This window comes from Pristiophorus japonicus, chromosome 6, assembly GCF_044704955.1.
Source record: "Pristiophorus japonicus isolate sPriJap1 chromosome 6, sPriJap1.hap1, whole genome shotgun sequence".
NCBI classification, from domain to species: Eukaryota; Metazoa; Chordata; class Chondrichthyes; family Pristiophoridae; genus Pristiophorus; species Pristiophorus japonicus.
In genome coordinates this window covers 159,641,182-159,659,400 of record NC_091982.1, presented here as the reverse complement: position 1 = coordinate 159,659,400, position 18,219 = coordinate 159,641,182, and the positions used below count along the sequence as shown (strand labels likewise).

The 18,219-nt window shown below is 44.5% G+C and overlaps 1 protein-coding gene across 5 annotated transcripts in view; it reads right to left on the bottom strand.

Annotated features, from left to right (window-relative positions):
• The window catches only part of LOC139265839 (nuclear autoantigen Sp-100-like), a 131,022-nt gene that overhangs the window by 89,318 nt on the left and 23,485 nt on the right, over nucleotides 1-18,219 (bottom strand). For 3 of the 5 annotated variants that reach the window (XM_070883330.1, XM_070883331.1, XM_070883329.1), the window contains 3 exons: nucleotides 11,941-13,233; nucleotides 8,395-8,619; nucleotides 1,525-1,667 (listed from right to left, as the gene is read on the bottom strand). In XM_070883330.1, the coding sequence (XP_070739431.1) occupies nucleotides 1,525-1,667; nucleotides 8,395-8,619; nucleotides 11,941-13,233 (1,661 nt within the window). The remainder of the gene's footprint in view (nucleotides 1-1,524; nucleotides 1,668-8,394; nucleotides 8,620-11,940; nucleotides 13,234-18,219) is intronic. The other 2 variants (XM_070883333.1, XM_070883332.1) reach the window with 2 other exon arrangements.

Sequence of the window (18,219 nt, the reverse complement as noted above, 5' to 3'; positions counted from 1 at the left end):
TGGTTCTGGACTTCCCCAACATTGGGAACATTCTTCCTGCATCTAACCTGTCTAACCCCGTCAGAATTTTAAATGTTTCTATGAGGTCCCCTCTCATTCTTCTGAACTCCAGTGAATACAAGCCCAGTTGATCCAGTCTTTCTTGATATGTCAGTCCCGCCATCCCGGGAAACAGTCTGGTGAACCTTCGCTGCACTCCCTCAATAGCAAGAATGTCCTTCCTCAAGTTAGGAGACCAAAACTGTACACAATACTCCAGGTATGGCCTCACCAAGGCCCTGTACAACTGTAGTAACACCTCCCTGCCCCTGTACTCAAATCCCCTCACTATGAAGGCCAACATGCCATTTGCTTTCTTAACCGCCTGCTGTACCTGCATGCCAACCTTCAATGACTGATGTACCATGACACCCAGGTCTCGTTGCACCTCCCCTTTTCCTAATCTGTCACCATTCAGATAATAGTCTGTCTCTCTGTTTTTACCACCAAAGTGGATAACCTCACATTTATCCACACTATACTTCATCTGCCATGCATTTGCCCACTCACCTAACCTATCCAAGTCGCTCTGCAACCTCATAGCATCCTCCTCGCAGCTCACACTGCCACCCAACTTAGTGTCATCCGTAAATTTGGAGATATTACATTTAATCCCCTCGTCTAAATCATTAATGTACAATGTAAACAGCTGGGGCCCCAGCACAGAACCTTGCGTTACCCAACTAGTCACTGCCTGCCATTCTGAAAAGTACCCATTTACTCCTATTCTTTGCTTCCTGTCTTCCAACCAGTTGTCAATCCATGTCAGCACACTACCCCCAATCCCATGTGCTTTAACTTTGCACATTAATCTCTTGTGTGGGACCTTGTCGAAAGCCTTCTGAAAGTTCAAATACACCACATCAACTGGTTCTCCCTTGTCCACTCTACTGGAAACATCCTCAAAAAATTTCAGAAGATTTGTCAAGCATGATTTCCCTTTCACAAATACATGCTGACTTGGACCTATCATATCACCTCTTTCCAAATGCACTGCTATGACATCCTTCATAATTGATTCCATCATTTTACCCACTACTGATGTCAGGCTGACCGATCTATAATTCCCTGTTTTCTCTCTCCCTCCTTTTTCAAAAAGTGGGGTTACATTGGCTACCCTCCACTCCATAGGAACTGATCTAGAGTCTATGGAATGTTGGAAAATGACTGTCAATGCATCCGCTATTTCCAAGGCTATCTCCTCAAGTACTCTGGGATGCAGTCCATCAGGCCCTGGGGATTTATCGGCCTTCAATCCCATCAACTTCCCCAACACAATTTCCCGACTAATAAGGATTTCCCTCAGTTCCTCCTTCTTACTAGACCGTCTGACCCCTTTTATATCCGGAAGGTTGTTTGTGTCTTCCTTAGTGAATACCGAACCAAAGTACTTGTCCTAGTCAGTGCCTTGCTTAGACTGCAATGAATTAAACTAAACACAGACAGCCAGCATTGGCATGTTGGAAAATGGAGCACTGAGTGTACCTGTATCAACTTTGACAGTGGACAGCCATTGCATCGTATACTGAGCTTCCAATTCTTGCTGCTGGCCCGACCTCCCTTCACTTCAAATTGACGTGGTGTGTACCATATACCATTCTTGGACTTTATACTTTTTATGTTGCTTCCTAAATAAACAGAGATCAGAGGAGCATGTGAGCGTAGGAACATTACACAGCACAATAACAGTGCATAGCACAGAATCATTGCATAGCATAGTAAACAACAACAACAACTTGTATTTATATAGCCTCTTTAAAGTAGAGAAATGTCCCAAGGCACTTCACAGGAGTATTATGAGATAATAATTTGACATCAAGCTGCATAAACAGAAATTAGCGCAGGTGACGGTGGATAGGCAATGGCAAACATTTAAAGATCACATGGATGAACTTCAGCAATTATACATCCCTATCTGGAGTAAAAATAAATGGGGAAGGTGGCTCAACCGTGGCTAACAAGGGCAATTAAGGATAGTGTTAAATCCAAGGAAGAGGCATATAAATTGGCCAGAAAAAGCAGCAAATCTGAGGACTGGGAGAAATTTAGAATTCAGCAGAGGAAGACAAAGGGTTTAATTAAGAGGGGAAAATAGAGTTTGAGAAGAAGCTTGCCGGGAACATAAAAACTGACTGCAAAAGCTTCTATAGATATGTGAAGAGAAAAAGATTAGTGAAGACAAACGTAGATCCCTTGCAGTCAGATTCAGGTGAATTTGTAATGGGGAAGAAAGAAATGGCAGACCAATTGAACAAATACTTTGGTTCTGTCTTCACGAAGGAAGACACAAATAACCTTCCGAAAGTACTAGGGGACTGAGGGTCTAGTGAGAAGGAGGAACTGAAGGATATCCTTATTAGGCGGGAAATTGTGTTAGGGAAATTGATGGGATTGAAGGCCGATAAATCCCCGGGGCCTGATAGTCTGCATCCCAGAGTACTTAAGGAAGTGGCCCTAGAAATAGTGGACACATTGGTGATTATTTTCCAACAATCTATCGACTCAAGATCAGTTCCTATGGACTGGAGGGTAGCTAATGTAACACCACTTTTTAACAAGGGAGGGAGAGAGAAAGTGGGTAATTATAGACCGGTTAGCCTGACATCAGTGGTGGGGAAAATGTTGGAATCAATTATTAAGGATGAAGTAGCAGCGCATTTGGAAAGCAGTGATCGGATCGGTCCAAGTCAGCATGGATTTATGAAGGGGAAATCATGTTTGACAAATCTTCTGCAATTTTTTGAGGATGTAACTAGTAGAGTGGACAAGGGAGAACTAGTGGATGTGGTGTATTTGGACTTTCAAAAGGCTTTTGACAAGGTCCCGCACAAGAGATTGGTGTGCAAAATCAAAACACATGGTATTAGGGGTAATGTACTGACGTGGATAGAGAACTGGTTGGCAGACAGGAAGCAGAGAGTCGGGATAAACGGGTCGTTTTCAGAATGGCAGGCAGTGACTAGTGGAGTGCCACAGAGCTCAGTGCTGGGACCCCAGCTCTTTACAATATACATCAATGATTTGGATGAAGGAATTGAGTATAATATCTCCAAGTTTGCAGATGACACTAAACTGGGTGGCAGTGTGAGCTGTGAGGGGGACGCTAAGAGGCTGCAGGGTGACTTAGACAGGTTAGATGAGAGGGCAGATGCAGTATAATGTGGATAAATGTGAGGTTATCCACTTTGGGGGCAAAAACGCAAAGACAGAATATTATCTAAATGGTTGCAGATTAGGAAAAGGGGAGGTGCAACGAGACCTGGGTGTCATGGTACATCAGTCATTGAAAGTTGGCATACAGGTGCAGCAGGCGGTAAAGAAGGCAAATGGTATGTTGGCCTTCATAGGAAGGGGATTTGAGTATAGGAGCAGAGAGGCCTTACTGCAGTTGTACAGGTGAGGCCTCACCTGGAATATTATGTTCAATTTTGGTCTCCTAATCTGAGGAAGGACGTTCTTGCTGTTGAGGGAGTGCAGCGAAGGTTCACCAGACTGATTCCCGGGATGGCCGGACTGACATATGAAGAGAGACTGAATCAACTGGGCCTTTATACATTGGAGTTTAGAAGGATGAGACGGGATCTCATCGAAACATACAAGATTCTGACGGGACAGGACAGGTTAGATGCTGGTAGATTGTTCCCGATGTTGGGGAAGTCCAGAACCAGGGGACACAGTCTTAGGATAAGGGGTCGGCCATTTAGGACTGAGGTGAAGAGAAACTTCTTCACTCAGAGTTGTTAACCTGTGGAATTCCCTGCCGCAGAGAGTTGTTGATGCCAGTTCATTGGATATATTCAAGAGGGAGTTAGATATGGTCGTTATGGCTAAAGGGATCAAGGGGTATGGAGAGAAAGCAGGAAAGGGGTACTGAGGTGAATAATCAGCCATGATCTTATCGAATGGTGATGCAGGTTCAAAGGGCCGATTGGCCTACTCCTGCACCTTGGTCAAAGAGGTATGTTTTAAGGAGCGTCTTGAATGAGGAAAGAGAGTTGGAGAGGTGGAGAGGTTTAGGCAGGGAGTTCCAGAGCTTGGGGCCTAGGCAACAAAAGACACGGCCGCCAATGGTTGAGCGATTATAATCAGGGATGCTCAGAATTAGAGAGCGTAGACATCTCGGGGGATTGTGGGGTGTGAGGGGATTACAGAGATAGGGAGGGGCAAGGCCTTGGAGGGATTTGAAAACAAGGATGAGAATTTTGAAATCGAGGCATTGCTTAACCAGAAGCCAATGTAGGTCAGGGGTGATGGGTGACTGGGACTTGGTGTGAGTTAGGACAAGGGCAACCAAGTTCACCTCTAGTTTACATAGGGAAGAATGTGGGAGGCCAGCCACGAGTACATTGGAATAGTCAAGTCTAGAGGTAACAAAGGCATGGATGAGGGCTTCAGCAGTGGATGAGCTGAGGCAAGGGCAGAGACGGGCGATGTTAGGGAGGTGAAAATAGGCGGTTTTTGTTATGCTGCGGATATGTGATTGAAAGCTCATTTCAGGTTCAAATATGACACCAAGGTTGTGAACAGTCTGGTTCAGCCTCAGACAGGAGTTGGAGAGAGGGATGTTATTGGAAACCATTATCAGCGACAAAATAAACTTTCATTTGGAAAAACATAGGTTAATCAAGGAGAGCCAGCATGGATTTGTTACAGGTTATTCATGTCTGACTAACTTGATTGAATTCTTTGAAGAGATAACAGAAAAGATTAATCAAGGTAGTACAGTAGATGTTGTACATATGGACTTTTGAAATGCATTCGACAAAGTGCTACACAGGAGTGTAAAATGTTGCGATGCATGGGGTTTTGTGGTTGTGTGGGATTGGACTGGTTGGGCCGGATGCTCTTTACCTGTCCGCCATTGTACATTTTTCAAAGGTTTATATGTAACCTTCAGGGCTGCTGACCGAGGGCCGTGAGGCTCTTTGTCAGCAGGTGCGGACACGATGGGCCGAAATTGCCTCCTTCTGCGCTGTAAATTTCTATGGGCTAGACTTTCCACTTCCAGGCTAAGGCCGAAAAAAATGGGCCTTGTTCCAACGATGCGGGATCTATCGCCCGTGCTGATCGCCGGCTCAAGGCCCATTTTTTTTTCCATTTTCCACTCGGCCTTAGCCCAGCGATGTCAAATGGGCGATGTGATTTCTCGGCGATCTCCTGATCGGCCAAAGAAAACGGAAGTGAATGAAAAAAAAAGCTTCCCTAGCAACGTATTGCTGCGCATGTGCAGGTTGATTTTTTTTTTCAGGTTGATGCTTCTTCCTGCGTTTTGAGAGGTCAAGGGTCTTCACACATGTTCAGAAGCTCTGGGTGGGTCTGGGAGAGAGAGGGAGAGAGAGAGAGAGAGAGAGAGAGAGCAGGTCAGAAAGTCTTATCCAAATTACAGATACATTTAAAGAATGGAGGGAGGTGCAGGAAAGAGAAGGGCCAAACCCTTCAGCGAAGAGGTAAATGAGTCCCTCGTAAATGCTGTCAGCTCCAGGTGAGAGGATCTGACACGGGGTGGGTAGGGGAAACCTCCACCCCATGCATATCGCAGGAATTGGTCCGAAATAGCCGATAGTAGTCACATCGGCCTCCAATGAAACGCGTACACCGGACCAGTGCCGCAAACGGTGGAACAGCCTACTGGCAGCTGCGAGAGTAGTTGAAATTTATATTTATGTATTATTTAATGATCTAAATAGTAACTAGAATCTGCAATGTTATTGTGTTACATTTAAGCATAACTAAATTTTACACAACCCAGCATAAAATTAAATGTTCACTTGTCATCATTACTTAACTGTTCCCTTTCCATTCTTTCTGAAATGGTCACTTGTTGGCATGACTGAAATAGTCACTTGTTATCATCACTGTAATGGTCACTTGTTATCATCACTGAAATGGTCACTTGTTGTTATGACTGAAATGGACAATTGTCATCATAACTTAAATGGCCACTTGTTCTGTAAAATGTTCATTTCTTCTTGTAACGTTTTGGGGGATTTTAAGGGAAGGGTGGGTTGGTGCGGGGGGTGGGGGGTGTTGTTCATTAGTTCTTTGTTAATAAAAAAAAATTTCTACAACTTTTGAACCTTCTCTCTTACTTACATAAGTTTTACAACGTACAGTTCTTCATGCAGATTTGTTTGTTTATTCTGTTTCCCCACGGAATATCATTAAATAACTTCACTATGTAAAAGCTATTTAATAAATAATTCCAATATATGCATAAATATGGTGATGATACCTATTTATATTCCCTGTCCCAAATTTCTGAGTACAATTTGCATCAATTTTACTCTCTAAATAACTCAGAACAATTCTCCACCCTTCCTCAGAGGCTAAAAATGGCGTCCGTAGTGCCTATTTCCCTCTCTAAGACCCTGAAAAAGCAACTATTTTTGAGCACTCTTTTGGGCCTTGCATCGGCCCAGCGAAGTGCATGCAAAGTGCTGAAACTTTGGATGGGCCTTGTGTGGGCGATCATTTGGGCGATCATCTCAGCGATCAAAGTGGAAACTTGGTGGCCTATTTTTCCGGCGATATTTTGGGCCTAGTTTCCACTTTTTGCTCAAAAATGGGCGATAGAGGTCCATTTTGGGCGATAGATGGGCCTTAGATGGGCGATGTGAAGTGGAAAGTCTAGCCCCATGTTTCTAAGAGGCTTAGAAAGCTCATGGATTTAAGAGAAAAGTGGCGGTATGGATACAAAAGTGCCTGAGTGACAGGAAGCAAAGGGTGGGGGTGGATGAATGTTTTTCAGACTGGAAGGTGGTTTGGAGTGGTGTTCCCCAAGGGTCAGTTTTGGGTTCATTACTCTTTGCAGTTTTTATAAATGACCTCGACTCGGGCGTAAGGAGCAGCATTATAAATTTGCAAATGATACGAAACTTGGCAAAGCAGCAGATAGTGATGAGGACAGTTACAGGCTTCAGGATGACATACACAGGATGGTGAAGTGGGCAGAAGCAGGGCAGATGGAGTTTAGTGTGGAGAAGTGTGAAGTGATGCACTTTGGGAGGATAATATGGAAAGACAGTACACTATAAATGACGTAATTTTGAAAAGTGTAGATGAGCAGAGAGACCTTGGTGTCCATATAGACAAATCCTTAAAGATGGCAGGGCAAGTTGATAAGGTGGTTAAAAAAGTATACGGGTTACTTGGGTGTATAAATAGAGAACTAGAATATAAAAGCAAAGAGATCATGGTAGAACTTTATAAATCACTGGTTAGGCCTCAGCTGCAGTATTGTGGACAATTGCAGGCACCACACTTCAGGAAAGATGTAAAGGCCTTAGAAAGGGTACAAAGGAAGTTTATCAGGATGTTACCAGGGTGAGGGACTTCAGTTATGAAGTGAGATTGGAAAAGTTAGGACTGTTCTCCATGGAGCAGAGAAGGTTAAGAGGTGACCTCAGATAGAGGTTTTCAGGATGATGAGAGGTTTGGATAGAATAAATAGGAAAAAAGTATTCCCTCTGGCGAGTAGGTTGATAACCAGAGGTTGTGGATACAAAATCATTGGGAAAGGATCGAGAGGGGAGATAAGAAGTTTTCGGGATCTGGAACGCTCTACCTGAAAAACTGATTCCATAAATAAGTTTAAAAGAAAGTGGGACAAGTACTTGAGGATGAGGAGCTTACAGGGCTAGGGATAAAAAGTGGGGATGTGAAACTAAGCAGGACAGCTCTTTCCAAAGGCCAGCACAGTCACGGAAGCAGAATAGCCTCCTTCTGTGCTGTAAGTTTCTACTGACAGCATGTGTCAGCCTTGGCTCAGTGGTCACACTCTTGCCGTGTCAGAAGGTTATAGGCTTAAGTCCCACTTCAGGATTTGAGTGGATATTCTAGGCTGATGCTTCAGTGCAGTACTGAGCGAGCGCTGTATTGATGGAGGTAACATTTTTTGGACGTATCATTAAATTTGGGCCCTATCTGCCTCCTCAGGTGGACGTAAAATATCCTGTTGCACTAATAAAAGAAGTTCACCCTGTGTCCTGGCCAGCATCTCTCCCTCATCCAGCAAAGCCAAAATATAGAGAATACCTGGTCATTTTTCTCAATACAGTTTTGGGTCCTTGCTATGTATAAGTGCCTACAAAACAACGACCACACTTCAGCAGCTGTGGGGCACTTTGGGACGTCCAGAGGATGTGAACAGTGCTATATAAATGAAAGTTCTTTTGTTTTTGACGTGATGCTGTACTGTTTACAAAGGCCAAAGTGAAATCATATGGGAGACGTAAAAACAATTGCCAAACTGGTATGCTGGTCATTTCTTGGTCACATTACGAAAGGCTCATCTAGATCTCATGGTGAGAATAGACCACTTTTAACGATTGAGGAGTTGGGACTCACCCACTTTACCTGAAATAACCTTGGGTAAAGTGGTTAGAAAACACCCAAAGCTGGAACAATTACCAAGAGCCAGTCGATGCTTGTCCAAAGTTCCAGTGATGCCACCACAAGAGACTAGCAGTTCATCGGAGGCAAAGTGCACTTGGTCTGGTAGAGAGCAAACCATTCTGGTTTTCCCAACCTTTGGTTTGTCATCTTCCCTGTTCATCTGATGTGGTTTTACACTTTTTTTTTCTGAGCAAAAATAATAATAAATGAGACATTTATTGCTACATTGAAACTCATAGAATCACAGAAAGTACCAGCAGAGAAACACCCCATCAAATCCGTGCCAGTTTCATCTCCACCTAAGTCAATTCATTTAATTCCATTCTCTTGCACAACTCTCTATGCTACCTAGTCTAACCTCACTCTCTTGCTCACTCCATATAACCATTTAAAATTCCATCTAATTTAATCCTAAGGAATTTTTTCATAATTTCCTGAAACCTTTTATATTACCTGGTCTAATCCCACCCATAAGAACAAATGAACATAAGAAATAGGAATAGGCCATTCGATCCTTCGAGCCTGTTCCATCATTCAATGAGATCATGGCTGATCTTCTACCTCAACTCCTCTTTCCTGCACTGTCCCCATATCCTTTGATTCCATTAATATTCAAAAATCTATCGATCTCTGTCTTGAATATACTCAACGACTGAGCACCCACAGCCCTCTGGGATAGAGAATTCCAAAGATTTACCACCCTCTTAGTGAAGAAATTTCTCCTCATCTTAGTCCTAAATGGCCGACCCCTTATTTTGAGACTGTGACCCCTGGTTCTCGACTCCCCAGCCTTGGGAAAACATCCTCCCTGCATCTACCTGTCAAGCCCTGTAAGAATGTTGTATGTTTCAATGAGATCATCTCTCATTCTTCTAAACTCTAGAGAATATAGGCCTAGTCTGCTCAATCCTTTTTGGACAATCCCCCCATCCCACGAATCAGTCTGGTGAACCTTCGTTGCACTCCCTCGATGGCAAGTATATCCTTCCTTAGGTAAGGAGACCAAAACTGTACACAATACTCCAGGTGTGGTCTCACCAGGGCCCTATGTAATTGCAGTAAAATGTCTTTACTCTTGTACTCAAATCCTCGTGTAATAAGACCAACATACCATTTGCTTTCTTAAATGCTTGCTGTACCTGCATGTTAACTTTCAGTAATTCATGTACAGGGATACACTGGTCCCTCTGAACACCAACATTTCCCAATCTCTCACCGTTAAAAAAAAACCCTCCACATTTCTATTTTTCCTACCAAAGTGGATAACTTCACATTTCTCCACATTATATTCTATTTGCCATGTTGCTGCCCACTCACTTAGCTTGTCTACATTCCCTTGAAGTCTCTTTACATTATCCTCACAACTTACATTTCCACCTAGCTTTGTATCATCAGGAAACTTGGGTATAGTACATTTGGTCCCCTCATCCAAATCATTGATATAGATTGTTGAACAGCTGAGGCCCAAGCACCGATCCTTGCGGTACCCCACTAGTTATAGCCTACCAACCCGAAAATGACCTATTTTCTGTTAACTCTGTTTTCTATCCGCTAACCAATCCTCAATCCATACTAGTATATTACCCCCAATCCCATGAGCCCCAATTTTGCTTAATAACCTCAAGTGTGGCACCTTATTGAATGCCTTCTGAAAATCCAAATACACCACATCTACTGGTTCCCCCTTATCTATTCTACTAGTTACAATCTCAAAAAACTCTCAACAGATTTTTCAAGCATGATTTCCCTTTCATAAATCCAGGTTGACTCTGCCAAATCCTATTATTATTTTCTGAGTGCCCTGTTACCATGTCCTTAATAATAGATTCTAGCATTTTCCCTACGACTGATGTCAGGCTAATTGGTCTGCAGTTCCCCATTTTCTCTCTCCCTCCTTTCTTAAATAGCAAGGTTACATTTTCTACCTTCCAATCTACAGGAACATTTCTAGAATCTATGGAATTTTGGAAGATGACAACCAATGCATCCACTATCTCTATAGCCACCTCTTTCAAAACCATAGGATGAAGGCTTTCAGGTCTAGGGGATTTATTGGCTTTCAGTCCAATTAATTTCTCCAGTACTATTTTTTAAATAATACTAGTTTCTTTCATTTCCTTGGTTCTCCACTATTTCTGGGAGATTTTTTGCGTCTTCTTCTGTGAAGACAGACACGGAGTATTTGTTTAATTTCTCTGCCATTTCCTTATTCCCCATTATAATTTCTCCTGTCTTGGTCTGTAAGGGACCCACGTTTACTTTCGCTAACCTTTTCCTTTTTACATACCTTTTTACAGTCTGTTTGTATGTCTCTTGCTAGTTTACTCTCATTTCTATTTTCCCTTTCTCTATCAATTTCTTGCTACGCCTTTTCTGAATTCTAAAATCTTCCCAATCCTCAGGCTTACTGCTCTTTTTGGTAACGTTATATGCCTCTTCTTTTAATCTAATGCTATCTTTAACTTCTCCTGTTAGACTTGGTTGGACCACATTTCCTGTGGAGATTTTGTGCCTTAAAGGAATGTATATTTGTCGTAAATTTATTAATTAAACTCTTTTGCTCACTCTTCATTCTCTTTAATATTCCTCTTTTCCAAACACCTAGCTAATCCCCTTTTTAAAAAATTGATAGCTCTGCTTCAACAACAGTTTGAGGCAGAGAATTTCCCATTCTTACAACACTCTATATAGACACTTTTTCAAACCTCCCCTTTTGTTACAACCAGTGACAATGATCTATTACTATTTACATGATGATAACCCTTCATAGCCCTGAAGACTTCTACCAAGTCATTCCTTCACCGGTTAAAAAAGCTGTAAGTTCTCATGCCCCTCTTCATAACTGTATCCTCATGACCTCTGGTAACATCCCTGTGATTCCACATTGCACCCGCACTGCTTTTATATCCTTCCTATCACAAATGGTGTGCCAAAGACTGCTCACATTACTCTAACTGCGGCCTAAGGTCTTGTGTAAGTTCAACACCAGCTTCTTGCTTTTCCAATCTATGCTTCCAGATATAAAATCAAGGATTCTATTTGCCTTTTTTATGGCCTTATCTGCTTCTGCTGCTACCTGTGTATCTATGCACTAGGTGAAGGGAGAGAAAAAGATGGAAATGATGGAGATAGAGAAAGATGAGAGAGATCGAGAGAAAAAGAATAGCGAGAGACAGAGAAAGACAGGGACACGGAGGAAGTAACAGGGCAACAGAGAGTTAGAGAATGAGAGACAGAGCAAGTAATTTTTGGATGTAAAACTGGCGTTGGGGGTTGAGTGTCCGTTATAGAAACCGCACAAACTTATGCTCCGGAATCAAGTTACAAATGGCCCCTAGAGATACAAATAATGATAAAGACAGAGTGAGAATGGCATAGGGGAAGAGAGAGAGGAAAGCAGGGAGATGGCAATACATAGTAATTGAAAGACAGATGCAGAGAGTGGGACACAGAGAGCAAGATGCAGAGGCCCAGAGTGGGTGTTCTGAGAGAAGCTCTGCGGCTCACGGTTCGAATCTTTGCTGTGATCTGGGATTCCACCTATGTTGTGATCTGGGATTCGACCTTTGCTGTGATCTGGGATTCGACCTTTGTTGTGATCTGGGATTCGACCTTTGCTGTGATCTGGGATTCGACCTTTGCTGTGATCTGGGATTCGACCTTTGCTGTGATCTGGAATTCCACCTATGCTGTGATCTGGGATTTGACCTTTGCTGTGATCTGGGATTTGACCTTTGCTGTGATCTGGCATTCGACCTTTGCTGTGATCTGGAATTCCACCTATGCTGTGATCTGGGATTCGACCTTTGCTGTGATCTGGGATTCGACCTTTGCTGTGATCTAGGATTCGACCTTTGCTGTGATCTGGAATTCCACCTATGCTGTGATCTGGGATTCGACCTTTGCTGTGATCTGGAATTCCACCTATGCTGTGATCTGGGATTCGACCTTTGCTGTGATCTAGGATTCGACCTTTGCTGTGATCTGGAATTCCACCTATGCTGTGATCTGGGATTCGACCTTTGCTGTGATCTAGGATTCGACCTTTGCTGTGATCTGGCATTCGACCTCTGCTGTGATCTGGAATTCCACCTATGCTGTGATCTGGGATTCGACCTTTGCTGTGATCTGGGATTCGACCTTTGCTGTGATCTAGGATTCGATCTTTGCTGTGATCTGGCATTCGACCTCTGCTGTGATCTGGAATTCCACCTATGCTGTGATCTGGGATTCGACCTTTGTTGTGATCTGGGATTCGACCTTTGCTGTGATCTGGAATTCCACCTATGCTGTGATCTGGGATTCGACCTTTGTTGTGATCTGGGATTCGACCTTTGCTGTGATCTGGCATTCGACCTTTGCTGTGATCTGGCATTTGACCTTTGCTGTGATCTGGGATTTGACCTTTGCTGTGATCTGGGATTCGACCTTTGCTGTGATCTGGGATTCGACCTTTGCTGTGATCTGGGATTTGACCTTTGCTGTGATCTGGGATTCGACCTTTGCTGTGATCTGGGATTCGACCTTTGCTGTGATCTGGATTCGAATCTTTGCTGTGATCTGGATTCGAATCTTTGCTGTGCTTTGGGGTTCTTCCACTGATGGAATGATGCGCACGTTCTTCATCAGAGTGCTTTCTCTTCACTGCTGCACTCATCTTAGTCTTCACAACAGGAATATATGCAGGTCCACCTTTTCTCCTGTCTTCACCAAGATCTGATGTTGGGCCAGGGGAAGATGTAGTCAGTACATAGGAACATACAGGACGGAGATCGACCACTCCCTCCATCTGGTCAGTCCCTGAGTTGAAAAAAAAATACATTATTCAATACCAGTATCCCGAAAATGACTTCCTCACCAACTCTACGCCCAGTTCCTTAAAATCACTGAAGCTATCAGCCTTGATCTCCTGTCAGACTGTTAATTTGCGAATCTGTCCACTACGTCACACTCTTCTCCAAAGGAAGAGTGTGAAGATTTAAAAAACAGAAACTTCCCCAGGTAGTCCATTCCAAATATCTGTGAATAAGTTATATCTTATCTGTCCATTCACTCTCCTTTTTCTGAACGTCCCATGCTCCTCATTGTCGTTCTTAGGATCATGGTAAATAGTTTCACAGGGTCCAACTTGCTGGTACTCTAAGATTTTGACTAGCTCAATGACATTGCCTCTCAGTCTTCTCTAGTGTGAACGATGCTCAGTTCTGCAGTAGCTTGGTATGTAAGCTGTAAGGAGATCGAGGATAAAATCACACCGTCCAATATCAGTGTTGTAGGAGGTAGGCACCTTTAGAATATACCAGAATACTAGGCATTAGGCACCTGCTAGATATATCAAAACTCACATAAGCTTAAAATGGACACACACATAAAATGGCTGCCCAGGCATGATGGGAAATCAGGTAGTCAAGCTGTGAACTGTTGAACGTTCAATGACCAAGCAATAACCCTGTGAGGCCCACTGTAGGAATGCCTGGGATGCGGGAAGACAGAGATAAGAAGGAAACCATCTCCTGTGAACAAGGTCATAAACCAATTAATTCCCCAGGAAGAAAGATAAGAGGGAAACCATCTCCTGTAAACAAGGTTATAAACCAATTATTTCTCCCAGATGAAAGAACTAGGGAGAGAACCTATAAAGTCATCGATCAGCCCAAGCTGACAATAACCGAACATATGGTTCCCTGGATACTAGGGGAATTCTATTGGGTTAAAAGAACCTATATGTAATCTATAATCGTTGTGATTGGCTTGTGTCCAGCCGTGATGGGCTGTGTAGCTGTAGTAAACTGTTTTGTAACTGTTGTGAAACATATAAAGGTGCATGTAACCCTTTGTTCTGAGGAGAGAAACCTGGATACGGTCCTGAGTTTTTCCTCCCCGCTGAGCGTAATAAAAGCTGCATCAGCATTGGAACCGACTCTGAGTGTTGAGTGATTCTTCTGAGAAAACACTAACGCTAACATCAGTAACAGAAGGATGGAGGGATTTGTCTGAAATGCCACCCTCAGTTGTTTAATCTATGTAGAATAAATGGGTTTTTAGAGCTCAATTTTCCCCAATGCCGGTTTTTGCGTATTTCAAGAGTTACGCACGTTTTTTTGGGGTCCGATTACTCCCCGCAATTTAAAAATACATTTCCCCGTTCTAATTTTTGAAATTGGGGCCGCGCAGCATGTCCTTTAGCTTCGGGGGGTGGAGCCTAATGCCTGTGCCGAAAAAAAGATGCTCCCCCTTCTGCGCATGTGCAAAAAAGAAATGATGATTTTTTTCGTGACTGCTTTGGGCGTGCATGCCCAGTACACCTCCCGGTCTTCATTCAGTCATTTTTAAAGAGCCAGTTGTGTGTGAGAACTTTAATTCTGAGTTGTGTGTGAGAACTTAAAATCGGAGCTGCATTACGCAACGCGGCTCAAGGACCAAGAATTTCTCACAGGACGCAGTGGAGGCGCTGGTTACTGTAATTGAAGCCAGATGGCATGAGCTGGACACCAACAGAGATCAAATAAAAATTTCACCAAAAGAAATGAAGAAACGCTGGAACCAACTTTCACAAGATTACTGTGCAATGGTGACCACCCCGAGATCCGGAGGCCAGTGCAAAAAGAAGTGGCAGGACCTTGGTCAAGCAGTTAGTATAAGTAATATTTTCACTGGAATTGCAATTGTCAATGTGACCATCTGTATGTCCTACCCAGCAGAAAGACATCTTTGCTGAGGAAGGTGGCACACAACAAAAGGGGAAGACTTCGAACAGGAGGAGGCCCGGCAAATCTGTACCCACTGACACCCTTGGAAGAGAAGATCGCTGTTTTGATGGGTCCTGCCTGAAGAAAAGTAGCCGCCACTGCACAAGCTGGGCCCACAATCGAGGGATAGGGTAAGTCCTGAAAATTCCAGTCTGGCTTTGCTAAAAGTTAAGTACTGCGCGGGCTACCCATGCTTCGGTTCATGGGGATGTCTCGGTTGATGCAATGTGCTATCAGTCAGCGTGGTACTTCAAATGAGCCTGCTGCCTACGATGTGTGAGCCTACTCATGTCACCCTTCCCCCTCCTCTGCTGCTAACCATTTGCCTGAAGAGGAGAACATCTTTCAATCCCACCTTCCAGACCAAGAGCATGGCGGTGAGGGGGAGGGGGAGGATGAAGTCCCCATTGTTGTACTCACTCTGGAGGAGCTGCCTATTGAGGTACCAGCTCCTTTTCTGAGTGGTACGAGTGTTGGAACATTCCACGTGTAAAGTCCTGCCCCTGCAGTACAGATTCACACGAGGCACATACTGAAGTCAAGGTCACTCAGGACCTACACCTTTATTACACAGCTCTCGAATGCCTCACTTGCCTGAGACCTGTCCTTATATACCTGTCTGGGACAGGTATCCAGTGTCTCCTGCAAGTGCACCCCTGGTGGTAAGGTAAGCTTGTGGTTACAGGTCATCTCTAGTTATAGTCATGTATAGCATGGTAAGATACAGTTATGTAGAGTAGTGTGAGATACATGACATCACCCTCCCCCAAGGTCTTATTGTCTTTATAGGTTCAGTCTCTCAGGTGGTCTACGCTCTCGCGTGGAGCGTCTTAGTTGTGGTTCAGTTGTTTGCCTTGGTGTCTGTTTTTCTTTCGGTGTGATTGCTGGTATCTCGCCTGGGCTGTCTGTTTCATTCAGTATGATTGTTGGTGTCTCGCCTGGGCTGTCTGTTGGGATTGCCCTTTCCTCAGGTTGTTCCCTCTGTCTGTCCACCAGGTGTGGTGTGAGTTCCACATTGTAGTCTGCTTCTGGTTCAGCAGTGTTTTTGGTAAATCTACTTTTGACTTGGTCTACATGCCTCCGGCAGGTTTAGCCATTGTCCATTTGTATCACCAGTAGCCGGTTTCCTTCCTTGCCTGTTACTGTTCCTGCAAGCCATTTGGGACCCCTGCCATAGTTTAGCACAAACACTTTGTCCCCTATCTCATTCCACCTCCCCCTCGAATTTCGGTCATGGTACTCAGTTAGCTTATGGCGCTTTGCCTCAATGATTTCATGCATGTCTGGGAGGATCAGTGAGAGCCTTGTCTTTAAGGTCCGTTTCATCAATAGTTGCACGGGCGGAACTCCAGTCAATGAATGCGGACGAGATCTGTATGCCAGCAGCAGTGGGACCTTGGATTTTGAGCATGTCTTGTTTAATGATCTGTACTGCTCGCTCCGCCTGGCCGTTGGAGGCCGGCTTGAACGGTGCCGTCTTAACGTGATTTATGCCATGGTCACTCATAAAATCTTGGAATTCTGCGCTGGTGAAGCACGGACCATTATCACTGACCAATATGTCAGGAATGCCGTGCGTTGCGAACATGGTTCCAAGGCTCTCCACAGTGGTGGAGGTGGTGCTCGACTTTAAAATGGTGCATTCGATCCACTTTGAAAATGCATCTACAACTACGAGGAACATTTTGCCCATGAATGGGCCCGCATAGTCGACGTGCACCCGCGACCACGGTTTGGTGGGCCAGGGGCTCAGGGGGGCCTCCCTGGGGGCATTACTGAGTTGGGCACAAATGGTGCATCTTCGGACGCAGAGCTCCAAGTCCGCGTCAATGCCAGGCCACCAGATGTGGAATCTGGCTAGGGCCTTCATGAGAACAATCCCCGGGTGCTCGCGGTGGAGCTCCCGGACAAATGCCTCTCTGCCTCGCAGAGGCATAACTACTCGGCTGCCCCACATCAGGCAGTCTGCTTGTAGTGATAGCTCATGCATGCACCTATGGAAAGGTTTGATCTCCTTGGGACAGGCATCGCGAGCCTCTGCCCAGTCACCAGTTAGGACACACCTTTTTATGAGGGATAATGTGGGGTCGCTGGTCATCCAGACTCTGATTTGGCGAGCCGTCATAGGCGAACCTGTGGATTCAAAGACATTGATTGCCATGACGATCTCACAGTCCTGTTCGTCCGACCCTTTCATGGTCGCCAGGAGTAGCCTGCTCAGCGCGTTGGCACAGTTGTCTGTGCCTGGTCTGTGCCTTATGGTGTAATTGTAAGAGGCCAGCATAAGTGCTCACTGTTAAATGCGCGCCGAGGCGTTGGCGTTTATTGCCTTGCTCTTGGATAGTAGGGACGTGAGCGACTTGTGGTCGGTTTCTAACGCGAGCTTGGCTCTAAAAAGGTATTGGTGCATATTTTTGACACCGTACACGCACGCGAGTGCCTCCTTCTCCACTATTTCGTACCCGCGCTCCGCCTGCGAAAGTGACCTGGAGGCATAAAGCTATGGGTTGTAATTTACCCGCAGTATTGACATGTTGTAAAACGCACCCGACCCCGTACGCTGACGCATCACATGTAAGAACTAGCTTTTTACCTGGATCAAAGAAAGCCAAAACACTGTTGGAACACAGAAGGTTGCGTGCCTTGTTGAAGACGTGTTCCTGGGGAGGTGGGACCAGTACAAACCGGAAGGTCTGCACCTGGCCAGGACCAGAACCAATGTCCTAGGGGGAGTGTTTGCTAATGCTGTTGGGGAGGAGTTAAACTAATATTGCAGGGGGATGGGAACCTATGCAGGGAGACAGAGGGAGACAAAAATGAGGCAAAAGCAAAAGACAGAAAGGAGATGAGGAAAAGTGGAGGGCAGAGAAACCCAAGGCAAAGAACAAAAAGGGCCACTGTACAGCAAAATTCTAAAAGGACAAAGGGTGTTAAAAAAGCAAGCCTGAAGGCTTTGTGTCTTAATGCAAGGAGTATCCGCAATAAGGTGGATGAATTAATTGTGCAAATAGATGTTAACAAATATGATGTGATTGGG